Source organism: Chrysochloris asiatica, unplaced genomic scaffold (genome assembly GCF_000296735.1).
Source record: "Chrysochloris asiatica unplaced genomic scaffold, ChrAsi1.0 scaffold00326, whole genome shotgun sequence".
Taxonomy (NCBI): Eukaryota; Metazoa; Chordata; class Mammalia; order Afrosoricida; family Chrysochloridae; genus Chrysochloris; species Chrysochloris asiatica.
Genome location: NW_006408844.1, coordinates 2708870 through 2727221, shown reverse-complemented (window position 1 = coordinate 2727221; position 18352 = coordinate 2708870). Strand labels below are relative to the sequence as shown.

Sequence of the window (18352 nt, the reverse complement as noted above, 5' to 3'; positions counted from 1 at the left end):
CGCCTTGCAGTTTGTACTTTGGAGACGACTCTCTATATTTCATCATATGCAATGCCTTCCTGGGGGCTGAAACTGAATGAATGAATGTGGGACTTACATACAGGGATTTTATCTAGCGAGTGCTCTGTCAGAAATCATGCTGAGTTTTTGACGACAGCATTTACCCACTTCTAAACTTTTGGACATTATCTGACTGCAGTAACCTTGCAGTCTCTGAGGGTCTCTGGGAATCCATCAGAGGTGAGGTTTTTAATCTAAGTTTTGTGGGCTACACCAAGGGTATGGCTATTTAGAGATGGTGGCAGGTCATGGTTACTGACAAAACAGTAAATCGGATATCCTGAGTTCCCAGGATGTAGAGCCCACCCACTGTAAAGGGGGACGAGACAGTGGAGGGCCACTGTACCTCTGTTTTCATCAACCTGATGGGTGGCCAAAGACCCTTCAGTAAATGGTGGAGGCCTATTTCCCAAAGTTTTATAAACTCTGATGAGACCAAATGCTTATAAGATACTAACGGTGAGTTCATTATATTATTTATATATATATTATCATCTTCCCTCTGAGGATAACATAGAAGTGTAAATAAAAAGCAGACAAATACCTATCCGGTGATTTGAGCTATAAGCTCTTTCAAACTAGAGAATGACTTCTGCCTGAAAACAATTGTCAAGCTTGAGAAGCAAATCTTGAAAGCATACTCTAACTTCGTCTGGGCTACTGATACATACTGAGCATGAGTCTTTCCCCGATTCTTAAACTTTGTTTTCCCGAGGCAAAGCCTCCATTCATATTGATTTTGTTCCATAATTATTACGAAGGGTAAGTGCAGCTGTATTCTTATTGTAAGCAGCGACTCAGTCCTGGTCCTACTGAGCATGCGTGTCTGCTTATTTCACTTGTCAGAACTTCGGCGTGGCCTGCGGAAGCTGGATACATTTTCATTCAGTGCATAGATCCTTCGGGAGAACTCCTCGAATTCTCCCAGAACTTGTTCGTCACACTCCACTGCCACAGCACTGTCCACTGGGATGCAGTTCAATGCTTCGAGCTGATCACCCGAGGTGAAACCTGTGGCTTCTAGCCCGATGATTTCTTCTGGTTGTTCCACGGTACAGCAGAGCTCAGGTTCTGAAACCGGGGGGAAGTCATCTGGAAGCTGGGTGTTTGTTGCGCCAGCCTGCTCACTGGGTAAGAGGGTTCCATTTACTGTGGCAGGATGCTCAGAAGGGGTTTCATCTGCTGGCTCGTCCTGGCTAGTACTCACACTTGCACGGCCTCCGTTTAAGCCGTTATCTAAATCGACTCCGTTTTTCTTTTCCTTGGAGAAGTCCAAGGAAGTATCCAAGGAGGAGGACAGAGATGTGGTCTTTCTCTCGGACTCAACCATGGAAGGGACGGTGGGCACTGGCTGGACTACTGCTGAGTTGTAACTGGGAGGAGGGGTTTTGTACTGGAGTCTCTCATTCTCTGAGCTGGCCCGTTTTCGGTGTCCTTTGTCTGGTGAAGGGATCCCCCCAGAGAAGCCCACATCTGCACCCCCAAATATGGAGCTTTGTCTCTTTGGAACAGGGATTGCACTGGAGGTATGATGTCTGTCACTGGAAGACAAAAAGGAGACATGATTTTTATATTTCAGAACTCAGTTTAAGCCTTCTGCATCCAGAGACATGAAACCACATATTTAGTTTTGTGCTATAATAAGCGTAGATAATAATCCATCTTAGCGTTTGAATGCAAGACACAAAACAAGGCATGCTGGGTTCAATTTCAGGAACTTCCTTCAAGGGGGATAGAGGCATCCTCAGAGGAGAGGGCACATGGTAGGGACCGGGGCTAGAAACTATGTCATATAGGGAAGCGTTGAAGCAACTGGAGGAAATGGATCTGAAAAGAAAATGGCACGAAGGATGCAATCAACATCATATGACTCAAGGACTATCTGTATTTTTGTGTTGTTAATACTCAATTCTTAGTTTACCTTCATCAATCAGTCTCCCCCATTTGGCAGAGAAGTTAAATGACTTGCCCTGATCTCAGGCAGTGGCTAAACTGGGACTAGAACCTGTGACTCAAGACTCAATGATCAAGTCTTTCTGATATCCTTTGCTCGTTAATCATCTTACATCAGAGAACTTGCAGAGAAAGGGCCAAAATATTTGAAAAAATTAACCTGGGAATGGCGTCTCCTTTATAAAGATAGTCACACCGAGTTTACAGAACACCGAGTGTTCAGGGCCTTCTTTTAGCCTGAGTTATTTCTCAGGAAGACAACTTTAGGCCGGCAATAATAATCATTACTTTATCACTAATGAAGTAATTTCATATCCATCATTTCACCTGGTCCTTACAAAAACCCTGTTAAGAAAGCAGGGTAGGCATTATTGCTCCTATGTCTGAAATAGTAAAGATCATTATTAATAGAAAGAGAGATCAGATTCTGGAAATGACAGTCATGTTATACACTGTGCTAGGCAGGTCTCTCTAGAGCACTGGTCCCAGCTCCAGATAAGATGCTTAGATGTAGCTAGTCAGCTTCAGTGCGACTCCGAATGGACAGGGACCAGGAACAGAGAGAGGCGCACACAAAAGATCCATCTAACTTGAGTTCTTCAGATGAGGAAACACACACAGTGAAGCTAAGTGGCTTGTAAAGGGTAATTACTAGGCAGGAGTTGAGGCCACATACTCGCTCAACAAACAGCTACAACATGTACCAGGCCCTAGGAGGGGAAACAGATATGAAACAACCAAGGCCTGGCGATTCTTGCAGGAAAAGATGACAATTATTCATACAATATATTTTCAAATGACAATAGTGATCCCCATCACCATTGCCATTGAGTCAAATCTGACTCATGGCAACCCTATTAGAACAGAGTAGATCTGCTCCTTAGGGTTTCTGGGGCTGTAAATCTTTATGGGAGCAGAGTCTCTTCTTTCTCCTAAGGACTAGTGGGTTTAAACTGCTGACCTGGTTAGCAGTCCAACTAGTAACCCCCTGTGCACCAGGCCTCCTTCCAATGTGATAAGTGCCTTTCCACCTGTGTTCTCAGCCGGAGTCCTGACCCATCTCCCACTTTCCTCTACTCCCATTCTTGGCATTTCTCTTGGATTTTTTCTTTTTCTTTTTAAATGTTTTATTGTGAATTATGTGATAGTTTACATGGGAGAACATTCATCCTATCATGTATTGTTTCATTGCCATGGTTACAATCCCCTCCATGCATTACCAAACAACCAAAGGGTATACCCCGTAAGCCTGCCCCTCGGTCGTCAGCACACAGCCCCTCTCCCTCTGTGGGTCTAAAGTCCCCAGCCCCACCATCTCTCCACGTCATTGTCCCTGCCTCCATCTCTGGCGCCGCTGTTTCTCTGGGTAGGGTCCTGCACTCAGCTCTTTTCCCTTGATGGTTCCAGGGACTTCCGCTCTTGGACTGCAAAGTCAATCACTCCCCTCTTTTTGCTACAAAACATCTACCTTTACATTTCCAACCCTCACAATCAGTCCTGATAACAACTATTCACTATTGTACCAAAAGAGACCTATCCCCATCTCCTTTCATCAGCCCGCCCAAACAGATTGGATACTACTCGGTGGAGATTCTACCTTCCTCCACGCCCTCTGGATCTAAGTTCCCTCTTGAAAGCTTGTGAGCCAGTCACTTCTTGTCTTTGTAGCCCCCCCCACCCCCATTTTGGGTAGCCAATGTCCAAGTTGCTATCCTGTGTATCAAGGGGATGGGAATGATCCTCGCTGTAAAGATTTGTTCCCTCTTTTGAGCTACTGCATCCATAGGTGTAGGTCAAATTCATCAAACTGTATCAGGTTACTCTTTTTTCCCCTCTACTTTCTTCTTCTAGTTGAGCTCTGATCATCCAGTCAATGAAGCCAGGTCAAGTGGGTATTATCTGTAAGTGTGGGTGTTCTTGTGCATATGCCCTCTTTTCTTATCAGCTGGACGCTTCATTCTCCACTCTAGTCCTCTGTGGCTATGTCACTGACTCTGGGCCCATGAGTTCCCAGGTCTTGCCATACTGCTGGCCAACCAGGCCTCTACCTGGGTTCACAGGAGTCTATTGAACATGATTGGACTTAGCTCACAGCTTCATTGCTGTTTTTTCCCTCACATCCCCTTATCAGTGACCAACGTGGTCACCAGTCAGAGTGCATGTCTGCTCGTGTATTCCCCTTGAGTCTTAGTCTTGGAAGGGGGTTTCTTGGATTTTTTTCTGAGACCTGTGGTCTCAGACAACTGAGTAAGGGTTATTTATTCTCCTTGAGAAAAGACAATGTAAGGCCTCCAATCCATAAGCCTGTCAGAGTCTCTTGCCTGGCTCTAAGTGGTGGTGCCAAGAGAGCTTGTAATTAGGGGTGGCACTGGGGCACATGCAGAACCAGGCAAATAGACCAGTAAATTACCGTTTTTACTGCTCAAGAAGACAAAACAAAATGGAGTAAAACCCACTGGTTTTAATCTGGGTTCTCAGGTGCTTTGTTGTCAAAACTCACAGTCATTTGGTAAGCTAGACATTTTTGCCAACCTTGTTGTTTTTACTCTATCCCTTGCTGACAGTGTCTCTCCATAATGATTTTACAGGGCAGCTAGGTAATCAACCAAAAACACAGCATCAGCACCACCCACAGTCAAGCCCAGCCCAGCTTTCAGCTTCCACCCCATCCCAGGAGAGGCCGCCACTTCTGCTGGTATCTGAAGCTGTCCTGGGGGTTTAGCCACTCAGGGCTGTGAGAGGGGCATGAGGAAGGCAGGGCACACCAAGCATTGCTCTGCTAAGATGAAGGAAGCAGTAGTAGTGAGGTTGGCCCAGGATCGGGCAGTGTTTCGTTCTGCTATGCATAAGGTCACTATCAGTTGGTACCGACTCGATGGCACCTAAACAACAACAACAACAACAACAACAACAACAACAACAACAACAAAAGCTTTCCTGTGTTGGACTGCAAAGTTACTTTAGGCTGCAAGGTAGGCAGTTCAAGCTCACCAGTCGCTCCTCGGAAACCCTATATAGGTCGCTATGAGTTGGAACTGACTTGATGGCACTTAACAACAATAACAACAACAACAAAAAAGTTTTCCTCAACTTGGCACAACAGAAAAATAATGCAAGTGACACCCCTCCCTATTCATAGCGTCTTCACATCTCCACTGTGACAAAGGTGGGCAGGAGGGTGAGTTATGTGATATTTTCAAGGCTGCAGAGCTGGTGTCTGAACTAGACTGGGTTCCACTGCACAGCCCTGCATCCACTACATCCTACACTCATATTCACTGACACTTATTAAGTGCCAATGAGAAGCTGGAGCCCTGCTGTGATTCTATAGGAAAAGCACTAGCCTGTTAGCTGTAAGGCTGGCAGTTCAACCCCACTAGCCACTCTTAGAAACCCTATACAGGGTCGTTATGAGTTGGAGCTGACTCAACGCCACAAAACAACAAGGACCCCTACTCAGTGACCCTCCTATCAGAATCGACTCACCAGCAATGAGTTTCGTTTCAGGTTTATCTTATTATCAAAGCTATGGGATGTTACTCTTATTTTAATGGATGGACACTAAAGCTTTAAGAAGTAGAGACTTTGACATTTTCTGACAACCTGATTTTGTGATACTATTCTTCAGTTTCCTTGGATTTTTCTGGGAACTTAGGTAATGATAGTACCAGATGCAACTGGGAAAATTCATGTAACAGAGAAGTGTTTCCTTTAGGAATTGTGAGAATACTAGTTATTTTGGATAGAAAAAATAGGTCTATGCATCTAAACTTTACCCTTTGATCACCATGGTTTTTTTTTTTCTGGTCTGCTTTTAATTTGCTGTGCTCTTGTAAAGCAAATGTCCTACAGAATTTTTTGAGTGATGACCCAGAGAATGTACTAGGCATAACATGCTCTATTACATGACTTTTGTAACATTAGATTTTGGCTGCTCAGAATTAATTTTATTTTTATTTCTAAGATCTTAGCTCTGTTCAGTTTTTAAGATAGCTGGGCTCCAAACAGCTTATGTGTTTAAATGATTATATTAAAAATGTATACAAACATATGCATGCATTTTTAATTGTTGCAGTAACACATACCCACTAGAAAGCAAAAAAAAATCTAAAACATGTGAAAATAAAAACCACTCACGACCCTGTCACCCAAATTGTTGTTGTTGTTGTTAAGTGCCGTCGAGTCGGTTCCGACCCATAGCGACCCTGTACAGGGTTTCCGAGGGTGTAATAGTCACTATTAATTTAGGATACTTTCCTTTGAGGATTTTATATAGTCACTGTTAATTTGGAATACTTTCCTTTGAGGATTTGATATTATGTATGTGTGCTTAAATAAAACAAACCCAAAGTTGTGCTTGTGCTGTGTACAGACATTCTGTATCCTGCGTTTGAATGTTATTAAAACTTCTTGGTAAATATAATTTAAAATGGCTGCTTGATGGAGAATACCATAATTTATTTAATCGTTCCCTTGTTTTTGTAGATTTCAAATGTTTCTGAATTTTACTACTAAAAAATTAACTGCTGTGAGCATCCTATTTTTATGATTACATTTTGACTTCATGAGAGGAAGAGAAGAAAAATTACAGATTTATTATAGGGCCAATTTTTAAAGTCAATTTACTTAGAATGTATAAAATCAATACATTCTTTAAATGAAGAATAATTTATAGGGAGCATCTACTCTTAAGAAAACCCACCAAATGAGTAACTGTGGGTGTTCTGGGTGAAGTGGACGCAACAGGCAATGTGGTTGCTCTTCTTCATTGTCTGCCCCACCCAGGGTCCCTACGTGTTGCTCTCAGGCACTAAATAGGGAGGCGCAGAGCTAAGGCTGCCAGTTCTGAACCACATCAGCCTGACTGCATGTCTCTTCCAGGCCGGCTCAGGTCCAGACTGGAAACCTGGAAACATGACATCTGGAGCTGGGGTTTAGTGTTGCAATTAAAAGGCATTTATTAAAAAACAACAACCCAAAGATATCGTAATTGCAAATTTACTAGGCCAGGGTTTTGGAAACATGGAAACATGGCATAGATGTTGAATAACTGAACCGGATTGGGGGCTGTTAAATTACTTTGCAATACATAAACCTTTTGCTATGAGCAAAAGCAGGTTTTCCTAGGGTCACAAACAATGAGGAGAAAACCAAGTGGCCTGGAGTTTGGAAGTCAAGGAGGTTTTAACTTGGCATTTTTTTCTGTGGTTCGAGTTTTCTCTGATCTTTCTTAATCAAGGAGATTCACTTTGTTTTCCCTCTGTGAGCGCTATTTGTTGTAGTTACCTTTTCTGATCTTTTTGGCTGGATCTGGAGATAGTAGTGGTGATGACAAGGGTTCATTCTATTCCTCACTGTGCTGCTGGGATCTTGTCTATTTGGAGCTATAACTTGGAATCAAATCCACCACTTATTAGTTTATGATTGTACACAATGACATCCTCTCTGGGCTTACAAAGATTTTTTTTTTTTTGCTTTGTAAAATAGCTCATTAGACTGTGCTGATGTTGTTAAGTTCCGTGGAATCAGTTCTGACTCATGGTGACCCTGTAAGGGGTTTTTAAGGAGCGGCTGGTGGGTTTGAATGCTGACCTTGTGGTTAGCAGTCCAGTGTTGATCCTACAATACCATACCCGGGCTCTCAATAGACTTTGTTGGTAAGTGCTGTCAAGTTAGTTCTGACTCATAGCGACCCTGTATAGGATTTCCAATAGACAATGGTGGTGACTGGAGTCACACACTGAAGTCACACACTGGAGTACTGGTGTGGCGCTGGGGTTTAATGCGCCAGACTGCAAAACCATTTGAACTGTAAGGTCAGTGGTTCAAACTCACCAACTGCTCCTCGGAAACCCTATACAGGGTCGCTGTGAGTTGGAACTAACTTGATGGCACTTCACAACAACAACATGGTGGTGATGGTGGTGGTTGTGTGCCGCCAAGTCGGTTCTGATTCCAAGGTTGTCAGTCTTTATGGGAGCAGAAAGCCTTCCACGGAGTGGCTGGTAGATTCAAACTGCTGACCTTGCAGTTAGCAGCCCAATGCGTAACCACTACTATCAGGGCTGCTTCCAACAGACTGCAGTGATGATTAAATTAAACGAAGCTTTTAAAACACTTGGCATATGGGCTCAAGCATAGCAACAATTGTGAGATCGGCATAGGACTGGGTAGTGTTACATTCTGTTGTGCATAAGGTTACTATGAGTCAGTACCGACTCGATGGCACCTAACAACAACAACACAATGCATGTGAAATACAGACAATGAATAAGGAAAGCTGGAGACAACTTGATCTATTTGAATTATGGCACTGGTGAAGAATATAAACTATCCTTTGGACTGCCATAAGAATGAACAATTTTGCCCTAAAAACTACAGCCTGGGAAACCCTATGGGCTGCTCTACTGTGTTCTGTAGGGTCACCATGAGTTGGAATTGTTGTTAAGTTTTTATTGTGAGGTTATCAGGTTTGTTTTTGTTTACTTTTTTTAACATCTATTTGTTGTGCCCATACTCATTGGTTGAATCTGAATTTATACCAATTAAACTGAGATTCAGTTATTTATAATAATAATAAATCCCTGGCATACACATTGATGACAATACACAAACCCACACCCAGTAGTATTGAGTCAATTGTGACTCATAATGACCCCACAAGACACAGCATGACTTATGGGTATAAGGTTTCCAAGGCTGCAATCTTTACAGAACCAAACTGCTGCCACATCTTTCGCCTGTGGAGTGGCTGGTAGGTTCGAACCACTGACCTTTCAGTTAGTGGCCAAGTGCTGAACCACTGCACCACCTTCTGATAACAACAGTAGCTGTAACTGAAGCTGTGGTCATTATCATCAACCACTTTGGGCTTTGAATTCCAAAGTATTATCTTCATTTTACAGAAGGGGCGACTGAAGCTTAGAGACATGATGTCTTACACAGGAAGAGAGGGGAAGAGGTATCGGAGAAGGACCAGAATCTAGATCTCCTGCCCTTCTACTCTTGTCTACACACAATAAACAGAACTCTTCTCACTCACCACACCTTCACATCAGGGAGCTAGCAGCAAGCAGATAAAGAATGAAGGCAGGAAGAAGAGAAGAGTTTTAGAGAAAAAGTACTAAGTCAATCTAAAGCTTTGTTTTGCACAATGTGAAACAATGTTCCACTTTAAAAAATATCTAAGTATATATTTTGGACGGTGGGGTGGAGTGGGGTGACAAGGAGGGCTTGGAGTGGGAAAGACTTTGAATAAAACAGAAATATTCAAACTGCCTCTACTTCCATGATCTACCAACTGCTAAGGGGCTGTAAGAACTTCTGGAACATCAGCTTCTGAGGCACATTCCGATTGTCCCCAGACCCCTGATGTATCATTTTTCTGTATGGATTTAGTCTCAGAGAGAGAATTTTTGTAAGACAGAGAACTTCACTATTTCCACAACCTAAATGAGGACGACCACGCACAACACTTTCATAACCAAATACCTCTCGGTGGGACCCAGCACATTCTATCCTTGCTGTCACCTCTTTTAGCTGTTTCTGCTATTCTACGTCACAGTCTCCTCTTAAGGAGAAGAGACTGGAAACGAGGAAACAAGGTAAGGCAGCACTGGATGACAATGTAAATTCCATTTCTAGTTCCCATATGCATTTAATACTCCAGACTGCCACATCCAGTTCCCTCCATCACAAAACGTGGGGCTCTGGTGAAGCACTTCACTGCTCTGAAACCATCTCTCTTTCTGTGAAATGAGTAGATCCATCCAATAGTTACTGAAGTAAAGATGAAATGACCTACACAAATAAAGTCCTTAGTGTAGTGAGTGGGGGGTGGTGGTGGTGGTAGTGCAGTGAGTATGTACTCAATTATTAATAATAATAAAACAGAAACTAACATTTATGGAGTGCTAAATAGCTTAGTGAAATACCAGCTGGGCTGCTAACTGCAAGGTCAGTATTTCGAATCTCCCAGTCACTCCTAGAAAGAAGGATGAAGTTTTCTGCTCCTGTAAAGAAGTGCTATTATTATTATGTACTGTGGAGTCTGTTCTGACTCATGGCGACCCTGTACAGGGTTTCTGAGGCTGTAAATCTTTACGGGAGCAGAAAGCCTCATCTTTCTCCCGCAGAACAGCTGGTAGTTTCGAACTGCTGACCTTGAGATTAGCAGCCCGATTCGTAACCACTATGCTACCAGAGCTCCATTATAGCCTCAGACATCCTATACCGGGGTGCTATGAGTCGGGACTGACCCAACAGCACTTAACAACAATAGCTGTTGTTAATGTTAACATGGGCTAAGCCCCCTGTTAGCAGATTTAGACATTGTCTTGTTTAATCCACATAACATTTCTGTACAGTATTAAGAATATCACCTTCGTGAGGCTAGGCAATGTGGTGCTAACCACTAGGCCAAGCCACTAGATAGAAAACTGAGATCTAACCAGGCAGCTTGACAAAATGTATGAGAGTTCTTTTCTTGCCTCTAATCTTTAGGACCTTTAAGGGTTTTGCTCCCACCAAAATGTCTACATACTTCTGTTGGAGGGAGGGGTAAGAATTAGAAGAATACTTTTTAGGTCTGGTGACTGATAACCTTTTCTTTTCTTTTCTCTTTCTGCTTTCTTTCAATTTGTGTGATTTAATTTTTTTTTTAAATTATTTATTTTTAACTCTCCAGGACTTGTTACACTTCTAGGCATTCTAAGAATCAACTATGAACAGAAATGAACTCTGCAACAGAATGAGGTAAATGTAAAAAACAAAGGGAAAATGAAATATAGAAAAACCATGAAAGATGTACCATATCAAGAGAGTTATTGAAGCGGGGGTGTTTTCAGCCATTTGAAAACAGTTTTTTTCCCCTTCTTTTCTCTTTCAGATTCACTTGTGTTGGCTTTATCTGTCTACAACCAGGTCTGGCACTATACAGTATTAGGGAAAGAGTACAATTCATAGTCTCAAATATGTGTCTTTCCCTCCCTACACAATGTATCCTCTGAGGAACATTAGCAGATCACAGCGGTCAAAATACTAAATCTTGATTGTCTGGGTTTTGGCCAAAAACTACAACTACAACTCAGTGAAGAACACACACACACACACAAACACACACACAGAGAAACTTTTAAACAACATCTGATCTTCTTCTTTCTCCCCTTTTGCAGCAAGCTCTGACCTCACGGCAGTGAGCCCTCTACACAGCGTTGTTTCAGTTGGTTTAGGGCCATTAGAAATGTCTGAAGCTCTAAGTGTGGGTCTGCGTCAGTATCACGTCAACTGTGCTAAACAGCAATCATCGTTTCTCACCTTTTTAAAGATTACTGCTTAAATAATGCAGAGCAATGACAGGGCTGCACACAGAGTGCCAAAAACAGGTTGCCAAGGCGAAGCTGAGGTAGAATTACGTCTTTTGGCAGCTAAGAAATTATGACATAAAGTTAGTGTGTTTATTTTTCAAGAAAACAACCTCCATAAATTAGGGTGGTAGTGGTGGTGATGTGCCGTGGAGTCGGTTCTGACTTATAGCGACCCTGTACAGGGTTTCCAAGGCTGTAAATCTTTAAGGGGAGCAGAACACCTCATCTTTCTCCCGTGGAACAGCTGGTAGTTTTGAACTGCTGACCTTGAGGTTTGCAGCCCGATTCATAACCACTACACTACCAGAGTTCCTTATAAATTAGGGTACTATCTACTTTTCCCCCCAAAATTCAGCAAAAGTTGGGGTTTATCTTCTTCTTTTCCATTTCCTGGATCAAGCAGAGAAGCACAGAATCTCCTTTTGGGAAAGCCTAATTGCACAGATGGATCTTATCTCCCAGAAGGTAGCTGTTGCAGTTACTAGTTTTCAGCAGGTAGTCCCCTGACCACAGGCAAACAACTTAAAGGCCTCTCCTTACCATCACCAGATAGTTTAAGTGTTTCGACTATGCCCTGGGTGTTAACAAAAACATGAAACAAAACAAAAATAGAAACAATCTTGGGTGGAAAGTATAGGCTTTGAAATCTAATGCAGCAGTCACTTTTCCCCTGGGTTCAGCTTGGAACCTTTCCTGCCAAAATAGGACTAAATAAAAACAGAGTATAAAAAGGTAGAACTGAACAGGGGAACCTTTAGATTTTATTTAAACTAAGTATGATGGTAAGACGAATAAAGAGAAAGTTCCAAAGGCAAAAGACCAAATGAGCAAGCTGAAAAAAGTCCAGCTCTTCAGACTGTGGGATATGAGAGCCAGTCCATCAGGGCTCCACAGCCCTGGACAGTTGAGCCTGGCTTGGACAAGAGGGGCCCCAGCACAGGTCAGTGGACAGAGGGTGCAGGTGAGCCGGGGAGTTCGGTCTCAAGGCTGAGCTCCCTGGGTTTGGGGAGTACAGACTGATCCTCCAGAGAGGTCCCAGGAAGAGTTAAGCCAACTACTTCTCTCATCAACTTTCACCTCAAGAAATCATATAAATCAATGCACTGACACAGGCAGGCAGCAAACGTTATGAGGATGATACAATGGTCTGTAGAAAGAGATGTAGCCCATCTTAATGTCATTCATATATAGCACAAGTAATATTCTACATGAAAACATGTAAAGACCAGGAAAGAGATGCCAGGGGTGGTACCTGGGACCCCTTGGAGTGTCTGAGCCTTGAGAGTAATAAAATGCTTATGCAGAAAATAGAGAAAAAAAAATGTATCAACTCTGTTTTTGCCGGGAGGACCAGCAGAGCAACCATCACACAGAGTCCAGTCTCCAAAGAGAAGTTGATAGAAAAATGAAAATCCTGGTCAGAGAATGCTCTCAGAAATTTTAAATTAGACTTGCAAGGGAACCAAAGGACCTTTTAGACCTCTGAGGCCAATGACAAAACCTGTGAAATTAAAACCAAAAAACAAACTTAAACCAAGTGCTGTTGAGTCAATTCTGACTCATAGAGACCCTGTATGTTGTTGTTAAGTGCTGCTGAGTCGATTCTGACTCGTAGCAACCTGGTACAGGATTTCCAAGGAGCAGCTGGTGGATTTGAACTGCTGACCATGTGGCTCACAGTCTAGTGCTTATCCTACAGTGCCACACCAAGAACTGTATTTTGTTGTTGTTAAAGAGCTATATAGTGTTAAAACTAGCAACTGCCTTTAAGTTGACTGTGACCCACAGTGACCCTGTATAAGGTATCCAAGGAGTGGCTGGTGAGCTTGGACCACTGACCTGTGGTTCAAACAACTTTTCAGTCCAGTGCATTAGCCCACAGCACCAACTGTATAGGGTTGCTGAAACTGTAAATCTTTAGGGGAGCATACAGCCTCATCTTTCTCCCGTGGAGTGGCTGGTGTTGTACCACAACCTTTGTATTAGCAGCTCAATGCCTAACACACAGCCCCACCAGGGCTCCCTTGAAATATAGTGATAAAACTAAACTACCATCAAATTTCTAATGAATTCTGATAGGAACTAAGCTAGGGGCTGTTTTTGTTGTGTTATTCTAAAAGAAAAATTGATCGCTCCACCACCATGTTCAGAGATGCTAGAGACTTTTGGCAGAAGTACTTAAGCTATAGTGAGTTGCCACCGAGTTACTACTTAGTATGAAACCACATGACCCCCACAGATAACCTCCCAGGAACCTTATCTTTTGTTGTCCTATGAATTACTAAAATAGGTGTAGCATAAAACTAAATGGAGTCCTGGTGTGGTGCTGCGGGTTAATGCGCTGGACTGCAAAGTCAGTCTGAACCACAAGGTCGGTGGTTCAAGTTCACCAGCTGCTCCTCAGAACCCCTATACAGTGTCGCTATGGGTCAGAACTTAGCGACCCTCTATAGGGTCGGCACTTAACAACAACACCAACTCAACGGCACTTAACAACAGCAACATAATACTAAATGCATACTAAAATTATGAGAATAAATTCGTTGATTTACTCACTTATAGTGAGTGTCTATTATGTACTAAGGAGCTCTAGTGGTGTAATGGTTAAGCACTCAGCTGCTACCTGAAAGATCAGCAGTTTGAACCCACTAGCTGTAGAGATTAAACCAAAAAACCAACCCACTGACACTGAGTTGATTCTCATAGTAGAATTGTCCCATAGGGTTCTCAAGGCTGTGATCAATACAGAAGCAGAGCTGCTACAGAACCTTCTGGTTAGCAGCCAAGCACCTTACTACTGAGACTCCTCTGTGAAGATTATAGCCTAGGGAAGTCTATGGGCAGTTCTACTCTCTGTCTGATAGGGTTGCTAGTAGGAACTGACAACTATGTAGCAGGCAAGCAACAGTATCTGGAAGATGTGACAATAAGAAAAAAGTCATGGCTCTAGTTTTTATGGCGTTTACAGCGAGGGGGGAGATAGCAGACATTTACGAAGGAAACACAGACACAAATGCACGATGACAATCTTCGCCATGCTATGTAAGAAAGAACATGTGTTAAGAGAGCTTGAACAGACCAGGAAAAAAGACAAGATTTCAACGCTAATTGAGTTCACCAGGTGAGAAATGGTTTGGGGAATCAGAGGGTGAAAACATCTTGTAGAAGAGGGAGAACAACCAAAAGGTCAGCGAATGAAGAGCAGCATGGCAGCAGATAACCCTGGAAGGGAAAGGTCTGAAGCCCATACACCATGCTTAGTAGTTTTGTCTTTATCTTTGTCAAAGTCATTGAAGTGTTTTAGGCAAGTTGTGTATGTGTCACAGTGAGATCTGTAGTTTGGAAAGTATACTTGGGCTGCAATTGGACAACAGACTGGAGGGTAGCTGCAGTGATGCTGGGGGACCCCAGGCAGTAGTACAGGTGAGAGATGTTGGAGGTGCGGATCAGAAGAAAGCTGGACAGATACAGACTAATAGCTCAGGGAAAATCAGCAGTAGTAGTGTAGGTGGGCTACGGGGATAAGAGGGAAAAGGATTATGCCTGGCTTCCTTTCTTGTGCATTTGACGGAGTCAAGAAAGACCATGAGGCTTATGGTGGTAACACAAAATGTGCTGTGAAGATGTTCAGAAGACAATGTGAATAGGGGTCTAAGAGCAGAAAAGAAATCTGGATTGAAGATTACCATTTGTATTTCATTTCAATATGGATGACAATGAAAATGATGGGTGTATATAACATAATCTTAGAATGAAGAATAAAGCGAGAGAAAGAGGGCCAAGAATTGAATCTTGAAGAACTCCAGCATTTTATAATGAGATGGAGGGAGAGGCATCAAGGAGAAGTCAGAGAGGAATGAAGAAAACCAGCTGAGGATTATAATAATAGAATGTATTTTTCTGGAACTACCAGATGCTAAATGATCTCTTGTGCAAAACACTGTATTTTAAACATAATACAAGAGAGCCTGTACTGTGTAGTGGTTAAAGCAGCGGCTCTGAAACTGTGTTGCCTGAGTTCAAATCCTAGCTTCTCTACTTGCTGGCTGTGGCACCAGTAAGTAATGTTCATCTCACCATGCCTCCATTTCCTCATTGATAAAATGGGGGAGGCTAATGAACCTTAGTGTGTAGGATTGTTGTAAGGATTATAGGAGTTCACTAAACAATACACTCAAACTGCTTGGAGTAGTGCTGTGTTCATTTAATATTAAATAACAATCAGTTAAGGTGTGGCGCTGTAAGATAAGCACAAGACTGCTAACTATAAGGTCAGAGGTTCAGCCACTCCACAGAACCGACTCAACAGTACTTAACATCATTTGTGGTTGTTAAGTACCACTAAGTTGGTTCCAATTCACAGCAACCCTATATAAGATTTCTGAGGAGTGGCTGATGAGTTTGAACCACCGACCTTATGGTTCAAACCGACCTTGTGGTCCAGTGCTTATTACCAGCCACTCCACAGAGTTGACTTGACAGCACTTAACAATAACAACAACATAATGATATTAGAAAACCCATTGCCATTGAGTTGAATCCTACTCACATCGATCCAATAGGACAGAGTAGAACTACCCCGCACAATTTCCAAAGCTGCTGTAGGTTGATGCTCTGGACTGCAAAGTTGGTTTGAACTGTAAGGTCGGCAGTTCAAGCCCACCAGTTGCTCCTCAGAAACTTTATACAGAGTTGTTATGGGTCAGAACCCACTTGACGGCACTTAACAACAACAACAAATCTTTACAGAAGCAGACTGCTACATCTTCCTCCCACGGAGCAGCTGGTGGGTTTGAACTGAACTTTCAATTAGCAGCTGAGCACTTAACCACTGTATCACCAGGGTTACTTTATAATATTATTTATTATTATGTATTTTTACCTATTAGCAGAGGAATTGCTGAGCAAGCATCATATAAAATGATCTTTTTTAACACTGCCAAACTGAAATACACAGCATTATGTCTACATTGAAGTTAAACTCAAAGCTTATACTGAAGCAGCCAGTGATCATTCTAATGCTGCAGACACTTAGCAGCTTTTGATGGCAAGAACAAGATCTCTACAGACTACCTGAAACTTCAATACCCGCTTATCTGCTGATAATTATCAGCACATGCTAAAGAACTCCTCCTGAAAAATGTTTCTTAGGATAGAATAAGTAGCTTTTCTGCTAATTCCCTCACCCCATTCATTTAAGTATGCCCATCTTCCAAAGCCCAATTCGAGTGCTACATTCTTCATTATGCTTTTTCCAATCACGCTAATCTAAAGTGATCTCTTTGAATGTTGTTGAACAGCTAGAGTACTTATTTTACCATCCAACTGATACTTAATATGATCACTTGTATTTCAACACTATTTCCGTAGAGATTTTTGAAATCTGTATTCACTGCCTGGCAATTTGCTAGGGTATGGGGATAAAGAGATGTTTATAAAATAAGGTCCCCATCGTATTAAGAAGCCCTTGCAGTACTGAGGGAAGAAATAATAAACCAATGCCCAGAATAACCTGGATGCGTTGTATATAATATATAATTTGTATATTGTAGTGGAGGAGGAGAACCAGTAATCAGCTGGAGGACTCACCCAAGAAAGCTCTATTTGGTGCCTTGAAGGACAAGCAGGAGTTAACCAGCGAGAGAGAACGAGCAGGAGATCTCAGGTGATTAGGGGGTGAAGAGGAGGGAAGATGAGTGGAGAAAAATGAAGGGAAGGCTATTTAAGGCAGGATAAAATATAATACATATGTAGTTCCACTGTGAAGCCAAGTCTTTAAACATTATATGGGAGGGACCTGATTCCTATTGCTTGAAGTTCACGTCTTCCCTTCTCCAATTGAACTTAATATACAGTAGATACTAAATATGGTTTATGGACGAATGAATGAATTTAATTAGTTATACTCAAAGGGAATAACTCATTATTTTATTGGCAATGGCAAAAACAACAACAACAACAACAACAAAACACTACAGGGTTACTTCTAACATGCAAACATAAAGCCATCTAAATATACAATTATAATAAATCTGAATGATGAAATACTATATAGTCAGTAATCATCATTTAAAAATGATGACTAAAAAGTTTCTAATGGCATTGGTAAAATGCTTAAGATGTGATATTGTTTATTTAAACTTTTTTTTGTGAATTGACTGAAGTTTTACAGACAAGATCATCAGTTTTACATTCAATAAATCATATGCTTTGTTTCGTCTCAATGATTGAAATCTCTTCCATGCAATAAGTTATTCAGTTTCCTCCCTGTGGCTCCTATCTCCACTCCACCCACCTTCCTATCCCTTCTCAATTTGTCCTTAAGAAAATGATGCCCTTTTGATTTTGAATGACTGACCATTCCATCATGAGCATACCTGACTAGTGTTGTTATTCCCCTTAGGTAACTATCTACTGGCTGGCTGAAAATCACACTACAAAGGTGAGTTTCTTTCCAGACCTGAAGGGTATTCAAGGGCCATAGTCTCAGGTTCCTTCAGTCTCTTTCTGACCAGTGAGCCCCATCTTTTTAAAATTCTGTTTTACACTTTCTCCCACTCTATCTGGGACCCTCTAATGTGATCCTTTTCAGAGCAGATGGTAGTGGTAGTTGGGCACTATCTAATTCTTTTGGTCTCAGAGTTATGGAGACTGATGTTCACATGTTCTATTAGTCTACTGGACTAATTCTCATCATTCTTCTTTCCTCCACACATGGAGAGACCAATGGTTGCACCTTAGATGGCGGCTCATGAGCTTTTAAGATTCTAGATGCTCCTCACCAAAACAGGATATAGAACATTGTCTTTGTGGACTATGTTATGCCGATTGACCTTGGCGTCCCCTGAGACTATGGTCCTTAGCCCCCAGGCCCAGAAGACATGATATTATTTTAAAAACCAATAGGTACCAACTCAACATGGATCAAGGACCTAAATGTGAGTCCCAGAATTATGAAGATCATCAATGAAAAA

At 42.1% G+C, this 18352-nt stretch overlaps 1 protein-coding gene across 1 annotated transcript in view; it reads right to left on the bottom strand.

The window, feature by feature from the left end:
- Nucleotides 1–496: 496 nt before the first annotated feature.
- UVRAG (UV radiation resistance associated) overlaps nucleotides 497–18352 on the bottom strand; it is a 354636-nt gene continuing 336780 nt past the window's right edge. The window contains exon 12 of the mRNA XM_006875426.1: nucleotides 497–1601. Coding sequence (XP_006875488.1) covers nucleotides 896–1601 — 706 coding nt within the window. The 3' untranslated portion in view covers nucleotides 497–895. The remainder of the gene's footprint in view (nucleotides 1602–18352) is intronic.